This window comes from Watersipora subatra, chromosome 6 (genome assembly GCF_963576615.1).
Source record: "Watersipora subatra chromosome 6, tzWatSuba1.1, whole genome shotgun sequence".
Lineage (NCBI taxonomy): Eukaryota > Metazoa > Bryozoa > Gymnolaemata > Cheilostomatida > Watersiporidae > Watersipora > Watersipora subatra.
In genome coordinates, this window is record NC_088713.1 from 46,792,522 (window position 1) to 46,818,452 (window position 25,931).

At 29.9% G+C, this 25,931-nt stretch overlaps 2 protein-coding genes and 1 non-coding gene across 8 annotated transcripts; 2 read left to right on the top strand and 1 right to left on the bottom strand.

Annotated features, from left to right (window-relative positions):
* The first annotated feature begins 1,149 nt into the window (after positions 1-1,149).
* LOC137398682 (uncharacterized) lies at positions 1,150-22,503 on the top strand. 6 transcript variants are annotated; one of them, XM_068084870.1, is made up of 5 exons: positions 1,150-1,221; positions 3,258-3,360; positions 4,641-4,763; positions 6,228-6,692; positions 22,396-22,503. In XM_068084870.1, exons 2-5 carry the CDS (start codon positions 3,309-3,311, stop codon positions 22,428-22,430), a joined length of 675 nt encoding a protein of 224 aa, XP_067940971.1. In that variant the 5' UTR covers positions 1,150-1,221; positions 3,258-3,308; the 3' UTR covers positions 22,431-22,503. The 6 variants fall into 6 exon arrangements, with proteins under 6 accessions (XP_067940971.1, XP_067940969.1, XP_067940972.1 ...); XM_068084868.1 differs by lacking the exon at positions 22,396-22,503 and adding an exon at positions 8,998-9,117; XM_068084871.1 differs by lacking the exon at positions 22,396-22,503 and adding an exon at positions 8,998-9,117 and having other exon boundaries at positions 4,641-4,748.
* Positions 12,596-12,677, bottom strand: Trnas-gcu (transfer RNA serine (anticodon GCU)). The gene has a single exon. It is a non-coding gene; the product is annotated as a tRNA-Ser (tRNA).
* Positions 14,316-19,913, top strand: LOC137398790 (uncharacterized). The gene is made up of 5 exons (XM_068084965.1): positions 14,316-14,336; positions 15,963-16,065; positions 16,845-16,967; positions 18,947-19,411; positions 19,903-19,913. Exons 2-5 carry the CDS (start codon positions 16,014-16,016, stop codon positions 19,911-19,913), a joined length of 651 nt encoding a protein of 216 aa, XP_067941066.1. The 5' UTR covers positions 14,316-14,336; positions 15,963-16,013.
* Positions 22,504-25,931: the final 3,428 nt, after the last annotated feature.

Here is a 25,931-nt window from a genome sequence, read left to right on the forward strand (position 1 = left end):
TCTAGTACAGTGAAGACGGAAAAAGTGTCATGTTTCATATACACATGCATATATATAATAGTAACCTAAAGCGGGTGCAAAAGCATATAAAAATAGAACTCTACACTAAAAACCTAAAAGATAATTAGTAGAGTGTAGAATAATAGAAAAATATATTAAGAATAAATCAAACTTTAAGTAATAGCGCTACAAACTTGTTTTGAGCGATGCATTGCTCAGGCGCGGATGGACTAGAGTTCTAGTCCAACCGCGCCTGAGCAAAGCATCGCATGAAACAAATTTGTAGCGCTATTACTAAAAGTTTGCTTTCTTCTTAATATTTTTTTCTATTATAAATATGTATATATATATTTATCTTAATGTATATTTACTTAATAATAAATGTATGTATAAATAATGTATATTTATATACAATTACATAAATATATTTACTCGAAATAAACTCAAACATGATGCAGAAAATATAAAATCAGCTTTTGAATAGATTTGTCTGATAATAGATTAAAAATTGTTGATTTTAAATGCTAAAATTTTTTGATGTCATTTTAATTAGACTAGGCCCATTTTCTAACCTTCAGTTTGTCAAAACTCAAACAGGTTAAATTCAGGATAAATGCTACAAACACCATATTACAGTTATTAGAATACTAGATAAATGCTGGGCGTTGCATGGATATTAGAAAACAGCTTATAAACATTGTAAGGTAATATAGTTGCCATAGGCTAATTTGACTGTCTTAATATCTGTAGTGCTAAACTTATTAATAATAACCGTGAGAGCAGACTTTAGAGATTATGCGTGTAACGCAAGGTTGCTATGCATAAATTATCCAGATAATGACTCATATCTCTCAAGGAGTACATTGCATTATGTGTAGCTATAGGTTAGCTTGTCTCCTTGTGAGCAGGAGATGCCGAGATAAATATTTTGTGATATGAATTTTCACTGCTAGATTCTAATGGCTGCAGCTGCAAAGACACCTAAAAACCAATTTGTGATTTACATGCATTGAGTAGGAGCGCATTTGCATTAGAGTATTTTACTATAGTTGTTAACTGCATTGTTATAAAGCTTTCTGATTTTAAACCAATAAATATTCAGAAGAATTTACCGTTTGCTGTGAAAGCTTTTTATAGCTTTAAAGCAAGAAAAGCGCTATTTATACAAAGCAGTTCGTTTAAATTTTAGATTACAGTTGATGTTCCTAGCTACTGTTCGTAGTAAGTAAAAATACATCTAATTGTTATATCGCATTATTAGTTAATAAAAGGGATATATGTTTCAAAGGATGAAAATAACTTTTTCATTGAAGTATTGTACAAAATTATAAAAATTTACCAAGCTAAATGATTTCTAAACTATATTTTTAAATATTATTCAGGTAATAAAACATATATAAACTAAATTTTTAAGTGATAATACTAGCAGTGCAATTTTAGCAGGCTTAAAAATTAATGAATTTAAAATAGTTTCAATGCGGATGAAGGTTTACTAATTTTTAATGTGTTGTTCGAACAAACATACTTTAAATTTGTAAAAATGATTTATATTTGGAGCAGTCTAACAAAACATTTAATAACTGAATTAAATACCGTGTTTTTATTTATTATGTGACGTTATACCACATTATATTAAGTCATGTTGTATTTTTATTATACTAGTAGACTTCATACACCTAGCATATCTTTAATTCCTAATAAGCTATCCTGCAGGTAGGTGAAGGTTGATTATCAGGTACCAGACAGAGTTTGAAACCAATTCCTTCTAGCAACTTAGTAGAAGGTACAGAGAATATGCATATGAAGTTTGCTATAAAATAGGTCAAAAATGTGAAAATTAGCATAAGTGGTACTTAAGGTTTATGATGACTAATACAAACACACTGCCAATAAAAATTGGAATCTATGAATATAGACACTACTATATTATGTTACAGTAAACAATATTATGTTACAGTATATTGTTAGATTTAATTATATTTAGATTGTATTATAGCATGGTAAATTGTTTTATAACATATTCTATTTCATTATATTATGTTAGAATATTGTTTACTACTGTCTGCACTGGGAACTATTTGAGTTTTTCCAATTTTCTAAATATTATAATTACATAATTCTATAATTACTAATTCTTAATTAGTTATCTTGCAGGTAGGTGTTTAGAAGGCTGGTTCCCAGGTACCAGACAGAGATTGAAATCAATTCCTTCTAGCAACCTAGTAGAAGGCACAGAAAATATGCATATGAAGTTTGCTATAAAATAGGTCACAAATGTGAAATTAGAAAATGTGGTATTTATGGGTTATGCTCACTAATACACACACACTCACAATAAAAAATTAAGTTTATTAATATAGACAGGACTATATTATTATATTAAACAATGTTATATTATAGTATACTGATAGATTTGATTATATTTAGATTGTACTATAGCATGGTAAATTATTTTATAATATACTATATTTTTTGTCATATTATATGCTAAAAAACTTCTTATTTGATCAAACTTTTAAAGATAAAAGCACTGGGAACTTTTTAAGTTTTCAAATTTTTAAAATAACATAATAATGTAATTGTTTCAATTTTCAGAACTCTGATGAAATAAACGTGAAAACACAGGAACTAAAATAAATTTTATAATAGAAATAGTAATATTTCTGATAATATGAAGGCATTTCTGATGACAATATTTTATATCAAATAATTTAGGTGTGTGATTTGGTCAAACTATAATAACGGTAAAAATTTTTGTTTTTAGCCAGTTTCACTGAACTATGAAAATATTAGACAAGGCTTCAGGTAACTATTTGCATTGATACTTTTTCAGATTTTTTTATTGACATCAAAGAACTTTAATTTAAATTGTTTGACAAACTTTAAATTTTACAGCAAAAATACTGAGTGTGTCAGCAAAAGCTTTTCAGCCTAAATTTACTCCGACAAAATAAGCAAAAAGTTTCAGAGTGAACAAATTAATATTTGCTAGACAAACAGTCAAGGAGGTGAGCTAATGCGTGTAATTAAAATACTATTTGTGGTTTATTGTTTATTTTATATTACTTTAAGTCTATTTGAGGTGAAATTGATAGATAATTGATTTTGTATATTTGGGTGAATTGAACTGATTCATTGAAAATAGGATAGCTAAAGAATTGAAAGTTGAATTGTGGCATTTCGCACCTGAATATCAAATTGAATCAACTCATAGTATAGATACCTCAATTTACAAGTGATAGATATTTCATGACTAGGGCAAGCATTGTTTGAAGAACCACGATCAGTCTGTGTCAGAATAAACTGGAATGGCTGATCAACAGGAAGTAGATGCTATCAACAGAGACAACTATGAAGATGGTATGACGACTCCAATGCAGATATGTAACTGTAACTAGTGCATCAGTCAACCCTCTATAATAATTACTAAATAATAATGCAGGCATTTAAAATATTCTGTGTGCTTTATTGAGACACACAACAGTCCTTCATGTCACACTATACTGCTGAGAAACTAGTATATCTAATTGACACATCTTTAGACATTGCCTTCTTTGTGAGCAACCAGAGAAACATTTTAACCCTTTGAACCCCGGTCGTTCATGTCAATGCGTAACACTCGGTAATCTGTCCGACAACCTGAAGTTTTCAAACTTTTATCAAATATTTACATAAATGTGTTCATAATACAATGATATTTGGTAAAAAACTAGTAAAAAAGTCGGGCAAACCACAGCAAATGTCATCAAACAGAAAAAACAAGACTCCACCATTTTTCAGGCTAAAACTATAAGAATTCTTACAATTTTAAGGACTCATTAAAATATTTACAGTAGTATCATATCTATCGAGCACATGATCATCATCATTTCATGACTCAAATTAAACTGGATAATTATAGTTGGTATCACAAAATTCTTTATTTGCATCACAATCATCCATGATCTAGCAACGAACGAGTCGTTTTGTTTTTGTGTGATATCGTTCAATAAACTTTGTAATTATAACAAAGGAAGTAGATAGCCTACATATAATTTAAAACTGTTAGAAATGGAAGAGAAATTTTATACTTAACATTTTATGCAAGAAGTAATTTGATTGATTCCCGCTGTTATTTGAAACACCTTTTTTAAACAAAGCCATGTGAATGCCGGTATTCTGGCTGCTAGAGTTAAGCAATGCAGGAATACAGGTCGTTAGGGTTCAAAGGTTAAATCCAACTATGGGACCCTAGCTATTTAAGTCAATTGTGAAAACATGCAACCACTTGGCACTCTAAGTTATATGAAAGTTTTTATGTAACACATTGCAAGAACTTGACATGAATTTTTTATGCAATTTACATTAAAGTAGGTTTACCTTATAAGAGTGTTTACAGTAACTTACCTTATAGGAGTGTTTACTGTAACAAGGAAACAAATTGAATCAAGTCACCTTCTCCTTCAGTTTGGCAGACATTAGAGTAAGAAGAATTTAGATAGTTCATAGTTCACCATCTCTTAGTTATTTACTTTCCGTTGGAAATATATACATTTTATATATATTTATATAAAATATATATAAAATAAAATTATATAGTTTATATTTATATTTGGTGAGGTAACGGTTTATGCCATAAGCACCCAGAGCATTGTTTGTAGATCGGGTGATGACAGACGAACAGATTTCTCTTCATTGTACTCCGAGACTTCCCAGTTACTATCCTGCAAAATTTTGGAATTTGCGCACTAATTTTGTCCATGACAAAAGTATAGATGCTACAGGTTGGTTTATGTAGACATAAAGGTATACATACATATTTGGTGTACATTTACTGGTATACATTTATACATATTTACATATTTTATGTATTTATTTTATTGGTGTAAACATATTTAAATTAAATAATCATTCACAAATAAATTATATTTTCCTGTGACCAGAATTGAAATGTTGCAAGTTATATATATAACCTACAACATGTATATACGGTCTATATATAAACACACACACCGTGAAACTTCTATTTGAAGGTAACCTTTATTTGAATTCTACATTACCATTTTTTGATCTTTACTAACCCATAATAAAATATGATCAGTAGAAAAGTGTCTACGATGGTGCTAATCTTGACTCGGTTGCATCAATAATAATTAATTATTTTGTGGTTGCTATTTGTATCGAAGTCTGTTTGCAAACTCTGAAACATAGAATTTCTTTTTTTAACATTAGAAAGTAATGCCTTATAAATACTTAATAGCTGTGTCAGGCAAATAGTAGTTACTCGTTTCGTGCTGAAAGATAGTTTACCATTGTTTACCGTGTAATCTGTTCCACTACTTTTAGACTATAACTTGTGCCTAGCGCACCTGAGGCTGAAATTTCATCATTATTTTTGCGAAAAGTTCTCAAATAGCAATGCGTAAAGGTTTTACTCCGCTAAAAATATTTGAGCACTAACGTGGACTAGTTCAACGATGCAGAACAGTTTTAGAAGTTCAGAATAAGATGAAATAGTTCTTTACGCAAGCAATAACCACAACCAAAACCTGCTAAACAAACAATGCAAATACTTTGGTTTCAAAAACTTTAATTTTTGTTTCTGCAAATAATACAGTTATAGTTTGTTTATGTCACCTGTTCTTGAATATATACTTGTAACATTTGATAGATTAATTATCATATAACTTATTATTTGACAAAGTTTATAGCGAATGATTTCATACTACCACTCTGGTTATATTAATGTTTACAATTGATTGATTCCATACCTGACATTGCCTCAGTCTCTGTATCCAAAACTGACCCTTCATGCCCCCAATCTAAAATAAATGCAAACTTGACGCTAACCCGGAAGTGAAGCATGACCAATCACATGTACGTTAATATCTCTAAATCTCAATACATCTTAGTAAATCTACCATTGAACTTCCTTCTGACCATTTCTATATTCGTCAGTATCCAAACAAGACAATCTAATTCTAAACTATTTGGTTTTATCATCAACAACTATCTATAATAGCTGGAACCCCTCATCACTCACCCCTTATATCACCCCTCATCACTCACCCCTTATATCACCCCTCATCACTCACCCCTTATATCACCCCTCATCACTCACCCCTTATATCACCACTCATAAACCGCCACCACAGAGATAGAGGTTTTACAGTATATACCTTGTCATATGGTGCTAGCTCATTTTTTAACTACATGTAGTAATTGAGAGCTGATTTTGTATTTTGCAGTTACATTTGACGGTTGGCTCAAGTCACTTGGTCGAATCACTCAGTTATGGTCTGACAGGAGGATTTCATCATCAGTTTGCCAACATCATGCTTTTAGCAATTGCTTCCTTGCATCCATAGCAGTGCATTTCGAAAGCCCTGATATTAATCCTTTATCTATATTAGTTCAAATCTGCTCTCATGCAAGAAAGATGGCCAAGTACTACTCCATCTTTCTTCAGGGAGGAAAAAAGAAATTTCTATTGATGATAGACTGCTTGGAACAAAGAGGAGATTACAGTGAAATTCAACAACATCTGATCCCTGTGTTTAAAATAACAGAAGTTGCACTAGGAAAGGATTTACTTGTAGTAAATAGAAATAACATGGATGTTGTTTTTGGAGAGAAAGATAGACCGATAACTCCTGAAACTATAATTGTGACAGTCAATGGGTTCAGCAATTCATTCTGTGGAACAAAAACAGGTGAGTTTGTTTTTTCGGTAATAATGCCGCACTTGATTGACATAAATACATTTTGGTATATAGCACCCTTTTTAATGCGCGAAAAATCGTTTTTCGTAAAGCTTTCAAATTAAACAGTGATTTAAAAATTATTTTAATTTTTCGTGTTGCAAACTCTTTTATCAAACTGGTGTCCAGTTTGATAAAGCCAGAAGTACTATTAAATTCATATTAAACTAGAGCAAATCCCCATTAACTATACTTGAATCAGATGGATTGAACAGATTCCATGCCAGATGCGTTATTCTAGTTTTTATGAGGCAAGTTTTTTCTTCTAACTACATTTTAGCGGTAACACAAAGTTGAAGTTATACATTTTATTCCACGACCAAACACAACCAAAGTAAATGTTTGGGAGAATTATGATAAATGCATATGCGCACACAACTCCCAAAAATTATTCATAATGGCCGTGACCAAACCCTTGTACGAAAATCTCATCAACAAATTTAACCATTTTTGTGTAGAGTCGTTTAAGTATAAAAATGATACAAAACACATATAAATCCATTTAAATATGTTACCAAGCATTTGAAAAGTTTCTGCAATATCCTAAAACTAACCCATCTGATCGGATTTTACATAAATAGACAGATTAATTTGGCCTAAAAACAAAAACAAAACGTGATAAGCAATTTTAATCAAAATTAAGACCGGCCAACAAAACGCCGATAAGGTCGTCTGACAGAGAGTAAAACCATTGAGTCATGCGAATTTCACGAGAAAAACGTGCACATTTCACAAGTCTATGGCATTGTCTAATTGCCGAAGGTTTCTGTAATTAATGTAGAAGCACTGAAACGAAGTCGTTTCATTTTGACGGTTCTACCTGTCTCTGACATTTTAGACACTTTTTTATGAGTACTTTGGTATCCCAACTAATGTCCAAAGAAGGGAAAGTAAAGGAAATGACAATGATATTTTTCTAACGATTCTTAAAAGATTATTACAATATTTAATTGTAAGAAAAATTATTCGATTCTATAAGATTATTATAATATTTTGTTATAAAAATAATAATTCAAAGTTACAAGATCGAAGTATATAGTGACAATGCAATATGTTCCTGTTATTATTTTTCTAAAGATTTTGTTGATGATACTGCGACTGCATCCAATATCAAGAAAATCATTTGTTTGAAACAAAATTTTTGTTAATAAAGCGTTATATATTTACAAATAAAGACAATAAAAATACACACATACAAGCTATGTATTTAATATATACATATTATCTAAATATACACATTTAACATCGGCTCACAAGTATAAAAAAATCTCAGTTTAGGTATACATCTCAATGTTTGTATGTGTATATAGATATATATATATATGTATATATATATATGTATATATATATATGTATATATGTATAAATATATATATAAATATATATATATATATATATATAAATATATATATATGTATGTATATGTAGACGTAGATGTATATATTATATATATAGATATATATATATATAGATATACATAGATATATATAGATATAGATATATATAGGTATATATAGATATAGATAAATATAGATATATATATATAACATATATGTATATATATAGATAAATATAGATATATATATATAGGTATGTATATAGATATGTATATAGATATGTATATATATATATATATATATTTATATATATATATATGTATATAGATATAGATATATATATATAGATATAGATTTAGATATAAATATATATATAGATATATATGTAGATATATATATATATATATATAGATATATATATAGATATATATAGATATAGATATATATATAAATATATATAGATATAGATATATATATATAGATATATATATATAGATATATATATATATATATATATATATATATATATATATATATATATATATATATAGACTGATATAGATAGATAGATATATAGATATACAGATATACAATTAATATTTTATTTTATATATACTTTATATTATTTTTTATATATACTTTATATTATACATTGTACTATATTATATATATACTTTATATTATATTGCATATATTTTATATAATGAGTGTATATAAGACTTTATACAACAAATATGTATATTATATATTAATATATATATTTTTATTATATAATGTGTATTTTTACATTTATTATATACAAATGTATATATATCATATATGCACTATTAATATTATATGTACACTATGAATGTGTATTTCAATGCATGTACTTGGTTTCATATTTACATAAATAATATTTATCTACTTTTGGATTGCAGTGAGGAAAGACGAGTTGACTGAAAAAGATATATGAGAACATATAGACGAAGCATAAATCTTGTTTTTATAATTATTCCATGTTATTTTTACAAATAAAAATGATGCTTACTTGTCACTAAGAGTAAACTTTTTTGGTTGAGCTCATTCCATAGTTGTGAATTCACGAATACATGTGTATATAGCTGATCAACACATTTGTACACTATAATTAGTATACAACTAATTATAGTGTACAACAACTTTTGAAAATAAGAAACGTAAATGGAAATTATTCAGAAAATGCAAACATGTTCACAATGGTTTACACAAAAAACAAACAGCAAAAACACCAGCTTAACACTTTCATCTCACATGTCTGTATTACTCAATAGCTTATATAGATACATTCAGGATTTATTCTTCATATACTGATCACCAGACTATCAAAGCACACATTTAGCATCAGTAAAGCTTAGCTTTTATGTTCATGAATTTGACATTGACATTCATGGTAAATAGAAATTAAAATTCATAGAAATTTTTATTAATCTCAAACCTTGTCGAATTTTTTACTCTTTGATTTTCATAAAATTTTAATAGTCAAGTTTAGATTTTAGGTTCATCCCTTAGAAGTCTAAACCTGCATTTTGAAGTTTAGCGGACTCCCCAAAAATGTGTGGCTGTGCCAGAAGAAAACTTATGAATCCCTCTTTTTCAGTCCAGCATTTTTGTATTTTATAACACCTTGACATTGTTTGAGTGAAACGATATCAATTTTGTTGCGAATGTTAGTGGTTAATATGATATTTAAATTGAGCTTTGAGCCTAACAATAAACTTAAAGTACATGTTTAGTTAGATAAATTCATTCTTGTTAAATTCAAGTTTTATGTTATACTTTTGTCTCTAATCTAACAACTTTATACAGTAGGTACTAAACACAGCGATTTTACGATTTGTTGCAGATCATAAACACTAAATACACTAAAGTTACTGCAAGTTGCTACAGTTACTAAAGTTGATATTCTATTATGGTTCTAATTTTTAATATGTACAGTATGTATATCAAATTTACAATCTACTTGTTGGGTAATTAATGTAAAAACTGACAAATCTGTAGGAGTAAACCATTATAATCACAACATGTATCTTTTTTTGCTGGGTAAAACTGATTTTGATTGAAAGTAACTACAATGACATCGCATATAATTGAGAAGCAACAAATGTCCAAATATAATACCAAGATGAAAATTATTTGACAGTGATGGGTTTTGTGCTAGCACAGAGCAGCCAAAACCAGATGGTGTTGGTTTTTATTAATACAAGAATGGCAAGATACCTTTCAAAACAATGACAAGAACAGGATTTGAACCCCTGTTCCCAGTGGGAAATGGATTACCAGTCCATTGCCTTAACCACTCTACTACCTTATATACTAGTGCCAATTGCACGGTTAATTTAGATATGATTGGTCACTTATTACTAAAATAAACTTTTGACAAAACTTCATCTGAGGTTATGACAGTTTCAAAAGAAGTAATTATTCCTTGCAATTCGGCATGCAGAAAAACTCTTATCTTTTATGAGTCACAAGGTACATGCTCGGCATTGCACTCTACTGTACTGCATTCCACTAAAATATTTACTTATAAAATTTGAGTAACTTTCCTGGAAAGCTATATTTTTCCAAAGCTTTACTAAAACAATACTCTTGTTTTAAACCATCTTGACAATAGTTATGTGTATATGTCAACAGTGCTAGTTATTAACTCCAAGCAATCACTTCAAGCTTGAGAATCTTAACCAATGTAATGACTACTTACCCAATGAATTTGTAGTATTTCATGGAGCTTAATGATTAAGTTTGCAGCCTCTGGATTTGGTGGTTCTAAGAACAGATTTAGTACTGTGCAGGTTTTTCATTGGTAGGTTTTAATTGCTATAACTGGACACAATGTTTAGCAAAAAGACCAACACTGAAATCCATGTACATAAATGTAGTTCAGCAATAGGCAAAGTAATATTTAATATTTATTTCATTTTACAAACAAAATTGTTTTATAACAACAATCAGTGAATGCTGTTAATAAATACAATTCTCCTTGAAACATGTGAAGGCAGACTTTTGAGTTTTCGATCAGATGGATTTGGTAAAATTATATGGAAAATTAAAGTTAAAAGCATGCTAATTGGCTCAGGAATTGCTTGGAATGGACTTATTTTACACATTAAATAAGTTGTAGTGAGTCTGAACCTATAATTCTTCCATTATGTGAAAGTTTTTTATAATCACGGAACATCGCGGAACATCGAGGAACATCGCAGACCATCGCGGAACACCACGGAGCATCACGGAACATCGCGGAACATAGCGGAACATCACGGAACATCACGGAACATCAAGGAACATCACGAACATCCGGAATATCTCGGACTATTGCAGAACATCGCGGAATATCACAAACTATCGCGGAAGATCGTGGAACACCGCGGAACATCGTGGAACCTCATGAAATACGGGCTGTAATTATAATTATTCTTCAGCTTCCTAATGCAATTGAGTGGTGCAAGTGGTAGAGTGTCAGCCTTGCAAAGTGGAGTCACGGTTTCAACCTAACCTCAAAACCACCTTCTATGAAGTTCTTCAATTGTTAGTTTGGTGTGAAGGCATCAAACAAGAATATGAATAGGAACTATTTCTACATGTATAATAGGAATGAATATTTTAAATTATATATGTGCCAAATACTTTTTTTTATTTCCCTTTGTCTTTATCATGATGAGTACGTTTGCAGAGCTGTGCGCTGTGAAAGATTTTCATTTGCAATCACTTTATGCAAGATATATTGTAGCATGGTATGGCAACTGGGTGATTCATTGGCAGTGTTATAAACATTAATTATAATGCCCTGTGTTTAATTCTTGCATGAGGAAGTGTTTTCTCCTAATGGTATTACGTCTGGTTCACACTATATCCGCATATTTCGTTGTTGATGACACAATACTTCATTGATCGATGATGATAATAATGCTCACACTATCAAAACCTATCCGTGTTTGCATTAGCAAATTCTCTGTGACATAGGGCTTTAATTTATTTAGATTTTCACGAAAAAACTTTTTTTTAAAACTCAAATCAAATAGTTGTCCTATAAAATAACAACAACTATGATAAGTGGAAATAAATTAATCACGCTCTCTGCGACTGCAAATTACTATTGCCAAAATGCCTCACATTATACAGGCTTTTTTCGATGCTCAGCAAAATATAAGGAAAGCTTGACAACTGCAAACTTTTCCGGCGTATTCGCTCCCTTCATTGATGCTATTGGTTTACATTTCCCATAATTGGTGATGAGCGCCAAATAAAATATCAATATACGGCGATCTAGTGTGAATCAGTCTTTAACATGGCGTTTGACAAACAAGTGAACAAACACGGCTGTTATTATCGTAAATATTTTTGTATGGGGTAGATTAGAAAAAAAAGTTCTTTTGGAAATAAAATTATTGCTTAAGCTATTGCCATTCAGCTTGGTAGACAAAAGCCTTAACAACTTCTAATATTAGTTTCAACTATTACAAAAACGGCAAACTAATGGCAGGTCTTTCAAAATATCAACAAGGATGGGATTCGAACCCAAGCTCCCAGGGGGAAACGGATTAGCAGTCCATCGCCTTAACCACTCAGCCACCCTATCTGCTGATAGAATTTAATTGATTAGTTTAGTTCAGAATGACCAGCTCTAACTGAAATAAACTGAAAAAAACTCCATTAGAAGTTATAACCAGAAATGAAATCAATACATATAATTAATTCATTACAACCCGGCATGTGGAAAAACTTTTTTTTTTTAAGAATTACAAAGTAAATGCTCGGCATTGCACTGTAGTACATTGTACTAAATTAATTACTTATATAATTAGCTATATCTTTACAGAATTTTACTAAAACTATTAGCTACAGAAAATAAATGGATTAGGTATATGTAGAAAAACATAAACCCATAACACCTGAATCTATTGTTATAATCAAAGGGAGTACACTTGTTTTGTGGAACTAAACTGAGTAAGTCTATGATTTAGCTTTACCTTCTAACTTGGGCTTCTTTTTAGGTTTTTAAAAACAATCTTATCTTAACAATTGAATCTAATAATATCTTAACAATAATCTAAACATATCTTAACAATAATTATGTGTGATAGTTAACAGTGCTAGTTATTAACTCCAAGCAGACACTTCAAGCTCGAGAATCTTAACCAATGTTATGACTATTTACCCAATGAATTTGTAGTATTTCATGGAGCTTAATGATTAAGTTTGGTGCCTCTAAATTTGGAAGTCCTTAGAACAAATTCGGCACCGAGCAGGTTTTTGAGACACATCAATTTTTGTTTAGTTTGGTAAAAGCAAAAGCGATTGCAGATTTTGTTAAAATAGCATGTAAAATGGTTTGAACATGGCAAGTAAAACCGATCAAGTTGTTATAAGCAATGCTCTTATGTATTTTTATAAAGGGTTTGTCAGGTGTATAATAGTGGACGTGGCTGTTTAGCCTGCTATATTGAAAGGCTGACTACACAGGCATTTCAGTGTACCGGGAGATCATTATCTGTAATAGCTAGGTGCATGCATAATTATTCTATGATGGGGCAAACTGGTCTTGTGGTGCAGTTGGTAGTGTTGTTGTATAGAAATCTTGAACATTCAAGTTCAACTCCTGTTCGAAAGAACTTTTTTCTTTTATGCTCTGAGCATGGTTTGGATGAAGGGCTCTTATCATTGTAAAGATTGCCAGTTAGAATTTCAGTACCTTTTATAAAACAAGAAAGTCCAGTAGTCAGTTATTCTGATATATTGATCACATCTTCAGACAGGAACACGACCAGATTCACTTTACAATGAACTTTAAGATTCTTGGAATATAATCATTTACTGTTTTACATACACATATAAATATACATTTATATAAATTTATGCATAAAATTATAAATTGTTAATATATTTTATACCCTTTTATATATATAAATAATATAATATATATAAATTATTTATTTATATATATTGACCAGTCTACCGGGCTGTTGAGCTTACTTTATTGAAGGGCTGACTACGACAATTTGGGAGTTATATACATAGAGAATGTGCTATATACATAGCACATTTGTGTTACAGTATTTTAGTATAGTTATAAACTGCATGGTTGTAAAGCTTTTCTGATCCTAAAACAATGAATCATCGGAAAAATTTTGTTTTTGCTATGAAAGCTCCTTATAGCTTTAAAGCAATAACCGCTATTTATACAAAGCAGTTTGTTTAAACTTTAGATCATTGTTGATGTTCCTAGCTACTGATTGTAGTAAGTAGAAATACATCTAATTGTTATACAGCATTTTTAGTTAATAAAAAGGGATATATAATTCAGATGATGAAAATAACATTTTCATTGAAGTATCTTACTAAATTATAATAATTTAACAATCTAATTGATTTCTAAGCAATATTTTTAAATATAATTTAGTTCATATCAATAATATAAACTAAATTTTTAGTGATAATAATAGTAATAATTAGCGATAATACTAGTAATGCAATTTTAGCAGACTTCAAAACAAATGAATTTAAAATAGTTTTAATGCTGATAACGCTTCAATTCTGGTTTATTAAATTTTAGCACTGTTAGAGGAAATATATTTTAAAATTGTAAAAATTAAATATATTTGGAGCAGTCCAACAAACCACTTAATAACTCAATTTATTATCATGCTTTCATTTATTATATAACATTATACCCCATTATAATAAGTTATATTGTATTTTATTATACTAGTAGTAGACCTCATATACCTAATATATCTTTAATTCTTAATGAGTTATCCTGCAGGTCGGTGTTTAGGAAGCTGATTATCAGGGACCAGACAGAGATTGAAACCAATTTTTTCAAGCAACCTAGTAGAAGGTACAGAGAATATGCGCATGAAGTTTGCTATAAAATAGGTCGAAAATGAGGAAATTAGGACATGTGGTATTTATGGATTATGCTGACTAATACAAACACACTCACACACTAGCAATAAAAATTGGAATTTTTGAATATAGTCTGTACTATATTATTTAATGTTACATTAAACAATGTTATTTTGCGGTGTATTGTTAGATTTACTTATATTTAGATTGTATTATAGCATGTTAAATTATTTTATAGTATGCTATATTTTTTGTCATATTATATCAGGTTGAAATATTGTCTATTTGATCAAACATTTAAAGAGAAAAGCACTGAAAGCTATCAGAGTTTTTAATTCTTAAAACATTATAAAGATTTAATTGTTGCAATTTGCAGAACTCTGATGAAATAAACCTGAAAATAGAGGAACTGAAATAAATTTTATGAAAGAAATAATATTATCTCTGATACTTTGAAAGTATTTCTATTGTATTAGGTGTGTGATTTAATCAAACTGTAAAAACAGCAACATTTTTCTTTTTTAGCCAATTTCGCTGAACAATAAAAATATTGGACAAAGCTTCAGTTGGCCAAATATATTGATAGTTTAAAAAAAAATTGGATATAAAAAACTTTAATTTAAATTCTTTAATAAAAAATTTAGATTTTATAGCACAAATACTGAGTGTATGCCAGCAAAATCTTTTTGGCTTGAATTTATTTTGACCAAACAAGCAAAAGGTTTCACAGTGAAAGAGTTAATAATTGCTAAACAAACGGTCAAGGAGCTGAGCTAATGCTTGTAATTAAGATATATTTATGGTTTATTGTTTATTTTATAATACCTTAAGTCTATTTGCGATGAAATTGATAAGGAATTGATTTTGTCTAATTGAGTGAATTGAACCGATTAATTGAAGAAAGGATAGCTAAATAAATAAGAATTGAATTGCGTAATTTTGCTATTAAATATTGAATTGAATCAACTCAATATACTAGCTACCTCAAGTCTGCAAGTAATGTATATTTCATCACCAGGGAAAGCATTGTTTGAAGCACCAAGATCATTCAGAGTCTGAATAAGCTGGAATGGCTGATCAACAGGTAGTAGATGAAATCAACAGAGAAAACACTGAAAGTGGTATGACGACTCCAATGCAGTTATATAACTGCAACTATGCACCAATCAACCTTCTTTAAGATTTGCTAAATATCTTTGCAAGCACTTACATTATTCTGTGTGCTTCATTGGCCTACCAAACAATTTCTCATGTCACACTATACCGCTGGTAAACTAGTATATATAATAGAGATACCTCTAGACATTGAAGTACAGTGTAGTTTGATTGGTTTATGCTGTTATTTGAAACAACCTTTGTAAACAAAGCAATGTAAATGCCGGTGTTCTGGCTGCTAGAGTTAAGCAATGCTGAAATACAGGCCGTTAGGGTAAAGCTAACTATGGGACCCTAGCTAATTAAATCAAGTTTGAAAACTTGCAACCACTTGGCACTTTAGGTTATATGAAAGTTTTTATGTAACACCTTGCAAGAACTTTACAAGAATTCTTTATGTTAAGTGCAATTTACATTAAAGTAGGTTTACCTTATAGGAGTGTTTACTGTAACAAAAAACAAATTGAATCAAATCAATTTTCCTTCAGTTTTGCACACATTGAAGCAAGAGAAATTTAAATAGTTCATAGTTCACCATCTCTTAGCTATTTACTTTCTGTTGGTAACGTTAACGTAATGTTACGTTAACTTTAACATTAATGTAACATTAACATAAGCATTGTCATTAACATAACATTAATGTAATGATAGTGTTAACTTTAAAATTAATATTAACTTAACATTAATGTTAAAATTACGTTAACGTAACAGTTTATGCAATGAGCGCACAGAGCATTGTTTGTAGATCGGATGCTGACAGTCGAACGGCTTTCTCTTCATTGTGTTCCGAGACTTCCCAATTACCATTCAGCAAAGCTTTGGAATTTGCGCACTAATTTTTTCCATGACAAAACTATAGATGCTACAGGTTGGTTTATGTAAACATGTAAGTTTGCCTGCATATTTGGGGTACATTTACTGGTATATATTTATGTATATTTACAAATTTTATGTATTTATTTTATTGGTGTAAACATCTTTAAATTAAATATTCATTCAGAATTAAATTATATATTTCTGTGACTAAAATTGAAATGTTGCAAGTTACATTATATATATAACCTACAACGCGTATATGCGGTCAAACCTGGGCATGGCTTTCTTGGGGAGGGGAGAAAGAGAGCCATGCTTCTCTTTATCTTCTCTCATCCTCCAAGAGAGCCATGCCCAGGCTAGATACGTTCTATATATAAACACACCCCCCCCCCTCCCGTATAACCTGTATTTGTTTGTATCAAGGTTTGTTTTCTAACTCAAAAGCGTAAATTTTTTTCTTTAAAATTTAGAAAGTAATGCCTTATAAATACTTAATAGCTGTGTCCAGCCAATAGTAGTTACTCATTTCATGCTGATAATTTACAAAAACCATGTAATCTGTTCTACTACTTTCAGACAATAACTTGCGCCTAGCGCACCTGAGGCTAAAGGTTCATCATTATTTTTGCAAAAAGTTTTCAAATAACTATGCGTAAAAATTTTACTCTGCTAAAAATATTTGAACACTAATGTGGACTAGTTGAGCGGTGCAGGAAAGTTTTCAAAGTTAGCAAACACGGTGGAAGGTATAAAATAGCCAGAATAAGATGAAATGGTTTTTTTTCAAAAGCAACAATCACAACACAACCTGCTATACAAAAAATGCTAATATTTTCGTTTCAAAAAGTTTTATTTTTGTTTTTGCAAATAATACAATTATAGTTTATTTATGTCACCTTTTCTTGAATATATACTTGTAATATTTGATAGATTAATTATCTTAAAATTTTTAATTTGGCAAAGTTTTCAACAAATTATTTCATAGTAACATTCTGGTTATATTAATGCTTACAATCGATTGATTTCATAACTCACAATGCATCATTCTCTGTATCCAAAACTGACCCTTCATGCCTTCAATCTAAAATGAATACACTCGACACTAGCCCGAAAGTGATGCGTGACCAATCACATGTATGTTAACATCTCTAAATTCCAATACATCTTAGCAAATCCACCATTGAACTTCCTTCTGACAATTTCTATATTCAAAATTAATTAAATATATATATATATATATCCTTTTATTGCATATAAAAATCCTGTTCTAGCTGCAAACTGTAGAAAACATAACAGTGACTGCAATGATCATTCAACAAATATCATATCATCAACAAATATTAACTGATTAATATATTTCTCAGCTCTCCAAAGCATATTGATTTTGAGATTTACAACAATTTGAAAGTGAATTTTTTATTTGATATCATTATGTCTATATGATATTACTATATTATTTTATTATTAAGGTAAAACATTTTTTTGCACCCAAAAAGGGTAAAATTCGATTTGCTCAAAGGAAAGTACGAAATATAGGCGCCATTAGTTTTGCATGTAAAAGGGTAAAATTTAGTTTATCCAAATTTTGATGAGCTATTTAAAAATACAATGCCGTGCATCCTTTATATCACCACTAATAAAGCTCCACCAGAGAGATAGGGTTAAAATATAGAGCCCATAGCATTCAAACAGATGTTTTATGCTGTACTATACTATTTTATTATTAAAGTAAAACATTTTTGCACCCAAAAAGGTTAATGACTCTTTACTCAATGGAGCGTGCAATATATAGGCGGCATTAGTCTTGCCTGTAAAAGGGTAAAATTTAGCTTCTCAAAATTCTGATGAGCTATTTAAAAATACACTGTCATCCTTTATATCACCACTAATAAAGCGCCACCACAGGGATAGGGTTAAAAAATAGAGCCCATAGCATTCAGATAGACATTTCACACTGTATACCTTTTGATATGGTGCTAGGTCATTGTCTAACTACATATAAATATTAAGAGCTGACTTTGTATTTTGCAGTTACATTTGACGATTGGCTCAAGTCAATTGGTCGAATCCCTCAGTCATGGTCTGACGAGTGCAGTTCATCATCGGTTCGCCGCCATCATGCTTTTAGCAATTGCTTCCTTGCATCCATAGCCGTACATTTCCAAAACCCTGATACCAATCCTGTCTCCATATTAAATCAAATCAGCTCTCATGCGAGAAAGATGGCTAAGTTCTACTCCATCTTTCTTCACGGAGGAGAAAAGAAATTTCTGTTGATGATAGACTGCTTGGAACATACAGGAGATTACAGTGAAATTGAACAACATATGATCCCTGTTTTTAAAATAACAGAAGGCGCACTGGGAAAGGATTTACTTGTAGTAAATATAAAAAACTTGGATGTCATTTTTGGAAATAAAGATAGACCGATAACTCCTGAAACTATAATTTTGTCACTCAACGGGCTTGGCAATTCATTCTGGGGAACAAAAACAGGTAAATTCATTTTCTCGGTAACACAAACACAAGTATCTGGCATAGTATATCTTTGTTTGTAGCACCTTTCTCAATGCATGAACAATTGTTCTTTGTAAGGCTCTTAATTTATACAATGATTTAAAAATTATTTTGATTTTTTGTGTTGCAAACTGTTTATTAAACCGGCGTTCAGTTTAATACAGCAAGAATTCATATAAAGTGGTTAACAGGCCATCATTGACTGTATTTGAGTCAGGTGGATTGGTCAGATTTTATGCCAGATACCGTAGTCTAGTTTATTCTAAGGCCAGCTTTTTCTTCTAACTACATCTTAGCCGTAACACAAAGTTGAAGGGACACATTTTATATTGATGAATCTTTTTTTACAATGATTCAATTAGCTAGGTATTATTTTTTTAGAAATTGGCCAGTTTTTCTTATCCAATATTAGAAGTCTGAAACTTGGACTACCTGTCGACTATAGCTACAAAAATGTTGATTTATTGCAGTTAAAAAGTGACTTTTTTACATCCCATTAGGTCTCTCTGATCTAGGAAAGTCAATATTTTTGCCTATAATAGTTGTATGACTACTAGCATTCGTTTTCTCTATTTGATAATACTAATTGTATGAATATAAAATGTTGAGTTTTTTACATTACTCATTTGACAATAGTCGCTATGGTGATGTTTTACCTGCTGAGAATAAACACTAGGGCCTTGAATATACTAGGATGAAAGGTCTTATGAAAAACTTTATCTGTCAGCCGAAGGCACAAGAATAAGTTATATATAACTTGTCACATTGTAATGAAACAATAATACAGGAAACAATATTAAGAATGAACTTACACAAACTTGATAGATTTTATCAAAAAGTTTGGCTATTTTCTTATCATTTGTTTATGACGTTTGAGCTGTAACATTGTAACGAATTTTTGATGTAATAATGTTTCAACATTTACAACCCAAACCATGCAAGAGGAGAACAGATATTTACGGTGGTTTACTCCTTTTAGCTTATTTTATTTAAACCAAATGCATACAACCTCCAACAATTATTTAAAAATATTATTTCTAGATCATCTATAGTTTCACCTAATATATTTTATCATTAATAAGAAAGAAGTAAATTAAATGCTATGTCAAACCTTCTGTTTGATTTTATTAACAAACCTTATGGTTTTCTATGGTAAGATTTGAATATCATTTGTTGGAGACAAAATTATTTTTAATAAAGCGCTATATATTTGTTTATATATAAGAAATATACACACACGTACAACCTATATATTTAATATATACATATTATCTAAGTATACACATTTAACATATACTCACACAAATAAAATAATCTCAGTTTGGGTAGGCCTATACATCTCAGTGTTCCTATATACAGTGAAACTCGGATAACTCGCCCTCGGATACCTCGAAAACACGGTTAACTCGCCCTCGGATAACTCGAAAACATGGTTAATTCAACGTATTTGTTTGGTCCGTTTCCACGCAGTAATAAATGGCTTTAGATAACTCGACCGAAACTCCGTTAACTCGAACAGTTATTTTGCCAAACGGCTACGGAGATGGTTGTTACTATCGCTTTAGCATATCACTTTATTCCAAGCCATAAAGATAAACATCGACTTTTAGCAGTTCTTAGGCATCGTTATTACCAACATCGGAAAAATATTTTCATTAACGACTTTTCTAAAAGGTTTGCAAAAATCAAATTTTACCAAACATCCGCTTAGCAATAACCCTCCAAAAGCAAAAAAAGCGAGGTAAACTCGGATAGATTTGAAGTAAAATCGGCAAAATTGATAATGGGTTTTTAATTGTAGAGCAGTTTTGTAATAACCGACTTACTGCAAAATTGATCTTGGTTAAAACGCTTGGTAGCAAAATGTGTATGTATTTTTTTCTGAGCATTTTTTCTGATCAAATTTTGCCAATCTTAATCTGAAAACGTCCTGGCAGTCACATCACTTAAAACAACAAACAAATCTCAAGTGATAGAAAAATATCTATACTTTCTGATTAAAAATATTTGAAACTTCACACGAGGGACCCTTTAACTTGCAACAAGCAATCTATGCTTTTGATTTATATATAGTTTGTATATGTACATGAATCTACTGATAAATACATGCACTTATGACTATCCTGATAACTTGAATGCTCTAATAACTCGAACACTTTTGCTCGGTCCCTTGAAGTTTGAGTTATCCGAGTTTCACTGTATACATATTATATATAGATATTATATATACATATATTTATATACATTTATATATATATAGATATTTATATACATTTATAATTATATTATATGTATAGATATTTATATACATTTATATATCTATATATATAGATAGATATATATATAGATATATATATATATATGGATAGATATATATATATATGGATAAATATATATATATATATATGGATAGATATATATATATAAATATAAATTTATATGGATAGATATATATATATATATATAAATTTATATGGATAGATATATATATATATATATATATATATATATAAATTTATATGGATAGATATATATATAAAATTATATCTATATTTATATCTATATTTATATCTATATTTATATCTATATTTATATCTATATTTATATCTATATATATATATAAGTATATATATAGATATTTGTATACATATATGTGTATATCTATTTATATGTATATGCAGTTTATATTATATTACATATACGTTATATTAAAATATACATTATATTATACTATATATTTTTTATATAACAAATGTATATATACTTTATATAATAAATATGTGTAATATGAATATAAATATTGATTAATATATATTATTAAAAAATATATATTTATTATATATAGCTGTATATATGTGTATTATATACACTATATATTATAAATACATTATGTATGTGTATTTAAATATATACATTTATTTTCATATATACGTGAGGGATATTAATGCATTTTTTGTTTGCAGTGAGTGAAGAAGAATTGACTGAAAAAGATGCATAAGAACTTATAGAAAAAGCATAACTTTTTTTTATAATTATTCTATATTATTTTTACAAATAAAAATGATGCTTACCCATAACATAAAATAAATTCCTTTTGTTGAACTCATTCCATATTTGTGCATTCATGAAAAACGTGTATATAGCTGACCAACACACTTGCACACCATAATTAGTATTCAACCAATCATAGTGTACAACTACTTTTGAAACTAAAATGAATGTAACTGAAAATTATTCAGAAAATGAAAACATGTTCTACTTGGTTTACACAAAAAATCAAACAGCAAAAAGCACCAGCTTCACATCATCTCACATTTCTGTATTACTCAGAAATTTATAAAGATGGATTCAGGATTTATTCTTAAAATACTACTCACCTGATTATCAGTGAAGTTTAGCTTTTATATTCATGAATTTGACATTCACATTCAGGTTGAATAGAAATTAAAATTGATAGAAATTTTTGTAAATTTTAACGTTTCGTGGAATTTACTCTTTATAGTTGAAAATAATTTTAATAGTCAAGTATAGATTTCAGGTTTATTGCTTTGAAGGCTTAACCTGCACCTCGAAGTGCAGCGGACTCCCTAAATATCTGTTACTGTGCCAGAAAACCATATGATGCCCTCTTTTTCAGTCCAGCTATTTTATGTTTCATAAAAGCCTGATATTGTTTGAGTGAAAAGATATCCAATTTGTTGCGCATGTTAGTGATAATATGTGCTTTACCTTGAGCTTTGAGTTTAACTATAAACTTATAGTATGTGTTTAGTTAGCTAAGTTCATTCATGGTAGATTCAAATTTTATGTTATATTTTAGTCTCAATCTTAAAATCCTTATACAGTACGTACTGAACACAGCGATTTTATGATTTGTTGCAGATCATAACAACTAAATACACTAAAGTTACTGCAAGTTGCTACAGTTACTAAAGTTGATATTCTATTATGGTTCTAATTTTTAATATGTACAATATGTATATAAAATTTACAATCTACTTGTTGGGTAATTAATGTAAAAACTGACAAATCTGTAGGAGTAAACCATTATAATCACAACATGTATCTTTTTTTGCTGGGTAAAACTGATTTTGATTGAAAGTAACTACAATGACATCGCATATAATTGAGAAGCAACAAATGTCCAAATATAATACCAAGACGAAAATTATTTGACAGTGATGGGTTTTGTGCTAGCACAGAGCAGCCAAAACCAGATGGTGTTGGTTTTTATTAATACAAGAATGGCAAGATACCTTTCAAAACAATGACAAGAACAGGATTTGAACCCCTGTTCCCAGTGGGAAATGGATTACCAGTCCATTGCCTTAACCACTCTACTACCTTATATACTAGTGCCAATTGCACGGTTAATTTAGATATGATTGGTCACTTATTACTAAAATAAACTTTTGACAAAACTTCATCTGAGGTTATGACAGTTTCAAAAGAAGTAATTATTCCTTGCAATTCGGCATGCAGAAAAACTCTTATCTTTTATGAGTCACAAAGTACATGCTCGGCATTGCACTCTACTGTACTGCATTCCACTAAAATATTTACTTATAAAATTTGAGTAACTTTCCTGGAAAGCTATATTTTTCCAAAGCTTTACTAAAACAATACTCTTGTTTTAAACCATCTTGACAATAGTTATGTGTATATGTCAACAGTGCTAGTTATTAACTCCAAGCAATCACTTCAAGCTTGAGAATCTTAACCAATGTTATGACTATTTACCCAATGAATTTGTAGTATTTCATGGAGCTTAATGAATATGTTTGCAGCCTCTGGATTTGGTGGTTCTAAGAACAGATTTAGTACTGTGCGGGTTTTTCATTAGTAGGTTTTAATTGCTATAACTGGACACAATGTTTAGCAAAAAGACCAACACTGAAATCCATGTACATAAATGTAGTTCAGCAATAAGCAAAGTAATATTTAATATTTATTTCATTTTACAAACAAAATTGTTTTATAACAACAATCAGTGAATGCTGTTAATAAATACAATTCTCCTTGATACATGTGAAGGCAGACTTTTGAGTTTTCGATCAGATGGATTTGGTAAAATTATATGGAAAATTAAAGTTAAAAGCGTGCTAATTGGCTCAGGAATTGCTTGGAATGGACTTATTTTACACATTAAATAAGTTGTAATGAGTCTGAACCTATAATTCTTCCATTATGTGAAAGTTTTTTATAATCACGGAACATCGCGGAACATCGAGGAACATCACAGACCATCGCGGAACACCACGGAGCATCACGGAACATCGCGGAACATAGCGGAACATCACGGAACATCCGGAATATCTTGGACTATTGCAGAACATCGCGGAATATCACAAACTATCGCGGAACATCGCGGAACATCGTGGAGCATCGTGGAACATTGCGGAACATCGTGGAACCTCATGAAATACGGGCTGTAATTATAATTATTCTTCAGCTTCATAATGCAATTGAGTGGTGCAAGTGGTAGAGTGTCAGCCTTGCAAAGTGGGAGTCACGGTTTCAACACCACCTCAAAACCACCTTCTATGAAGTTCTTCAATTGTTAGTTTGGTGTGAAGGTATCAAACAAGAATATGAATAGGAACTATTTCTACATGTATAATAGGAATGAATATTTCAAATTATATATGTGCCAAATACTTTTTTTTATTTCCCTTTGTCTTTATCATGATGAGTACGTTTGCAGAGCTGTGCGCTGTGAAAGATTTTCATTTGCAATCACTTTATGCAAGATATATTGTAGCATGGTATGGCAACTGGGTGATTCATTGGCAGTGTTATAAACATTAATTATAATGCCCTGTGTTTAATTCTTGCATGAGGAAGTGTTTTCTCCTAATGGTATTACGTCTGGTTCACACTATATCCGCATATTTCGTTGTTGATGACACAATACTTCATTGATCGATGATGATAATAATGCTCACACTATCAAAACCTATCCGTGTTTGCATTAGCAAATTCTCTGTGACATAGGGCTTTAATTTATTTAGATTTTCACGAAAAAACTTTTTTTTAAAACTCAAATCAAATAGTTGTCCTATAAAATAACAACAACTATGATAAGTGGAAATAAATTAATCACGCTCTCTGCGACTGCAAATTACTATTGCCAAAATGCCTCACATTATACAGGCTTTTTTCGATGCTCAGCAAAATATAAGGAAAGCTTGACAACTGCAAACTTTTCCGGCGTATTCGCTCCCTTCATTGATGCTATTGGTTTACATTTCCCATAATTGATGATGAGCGCCAAATAAAATATCAATATGCGGCGATATAGTGTGAATCAGTCTTTAACATGGCGTTTGACAAACAAGTGAACAAACACGGCTGTTATTATCGTAAATATTTTTGTATGGGGTAGATTAGAAAAAATCGTTCTTTTGGAAATAAAATAATTGCCTTACCTAATGCCATTCAGCTTGGTAGATGAAAGTCTTAACAACTTCTAAATTAGTTTTAACTATTAAAAAAATGG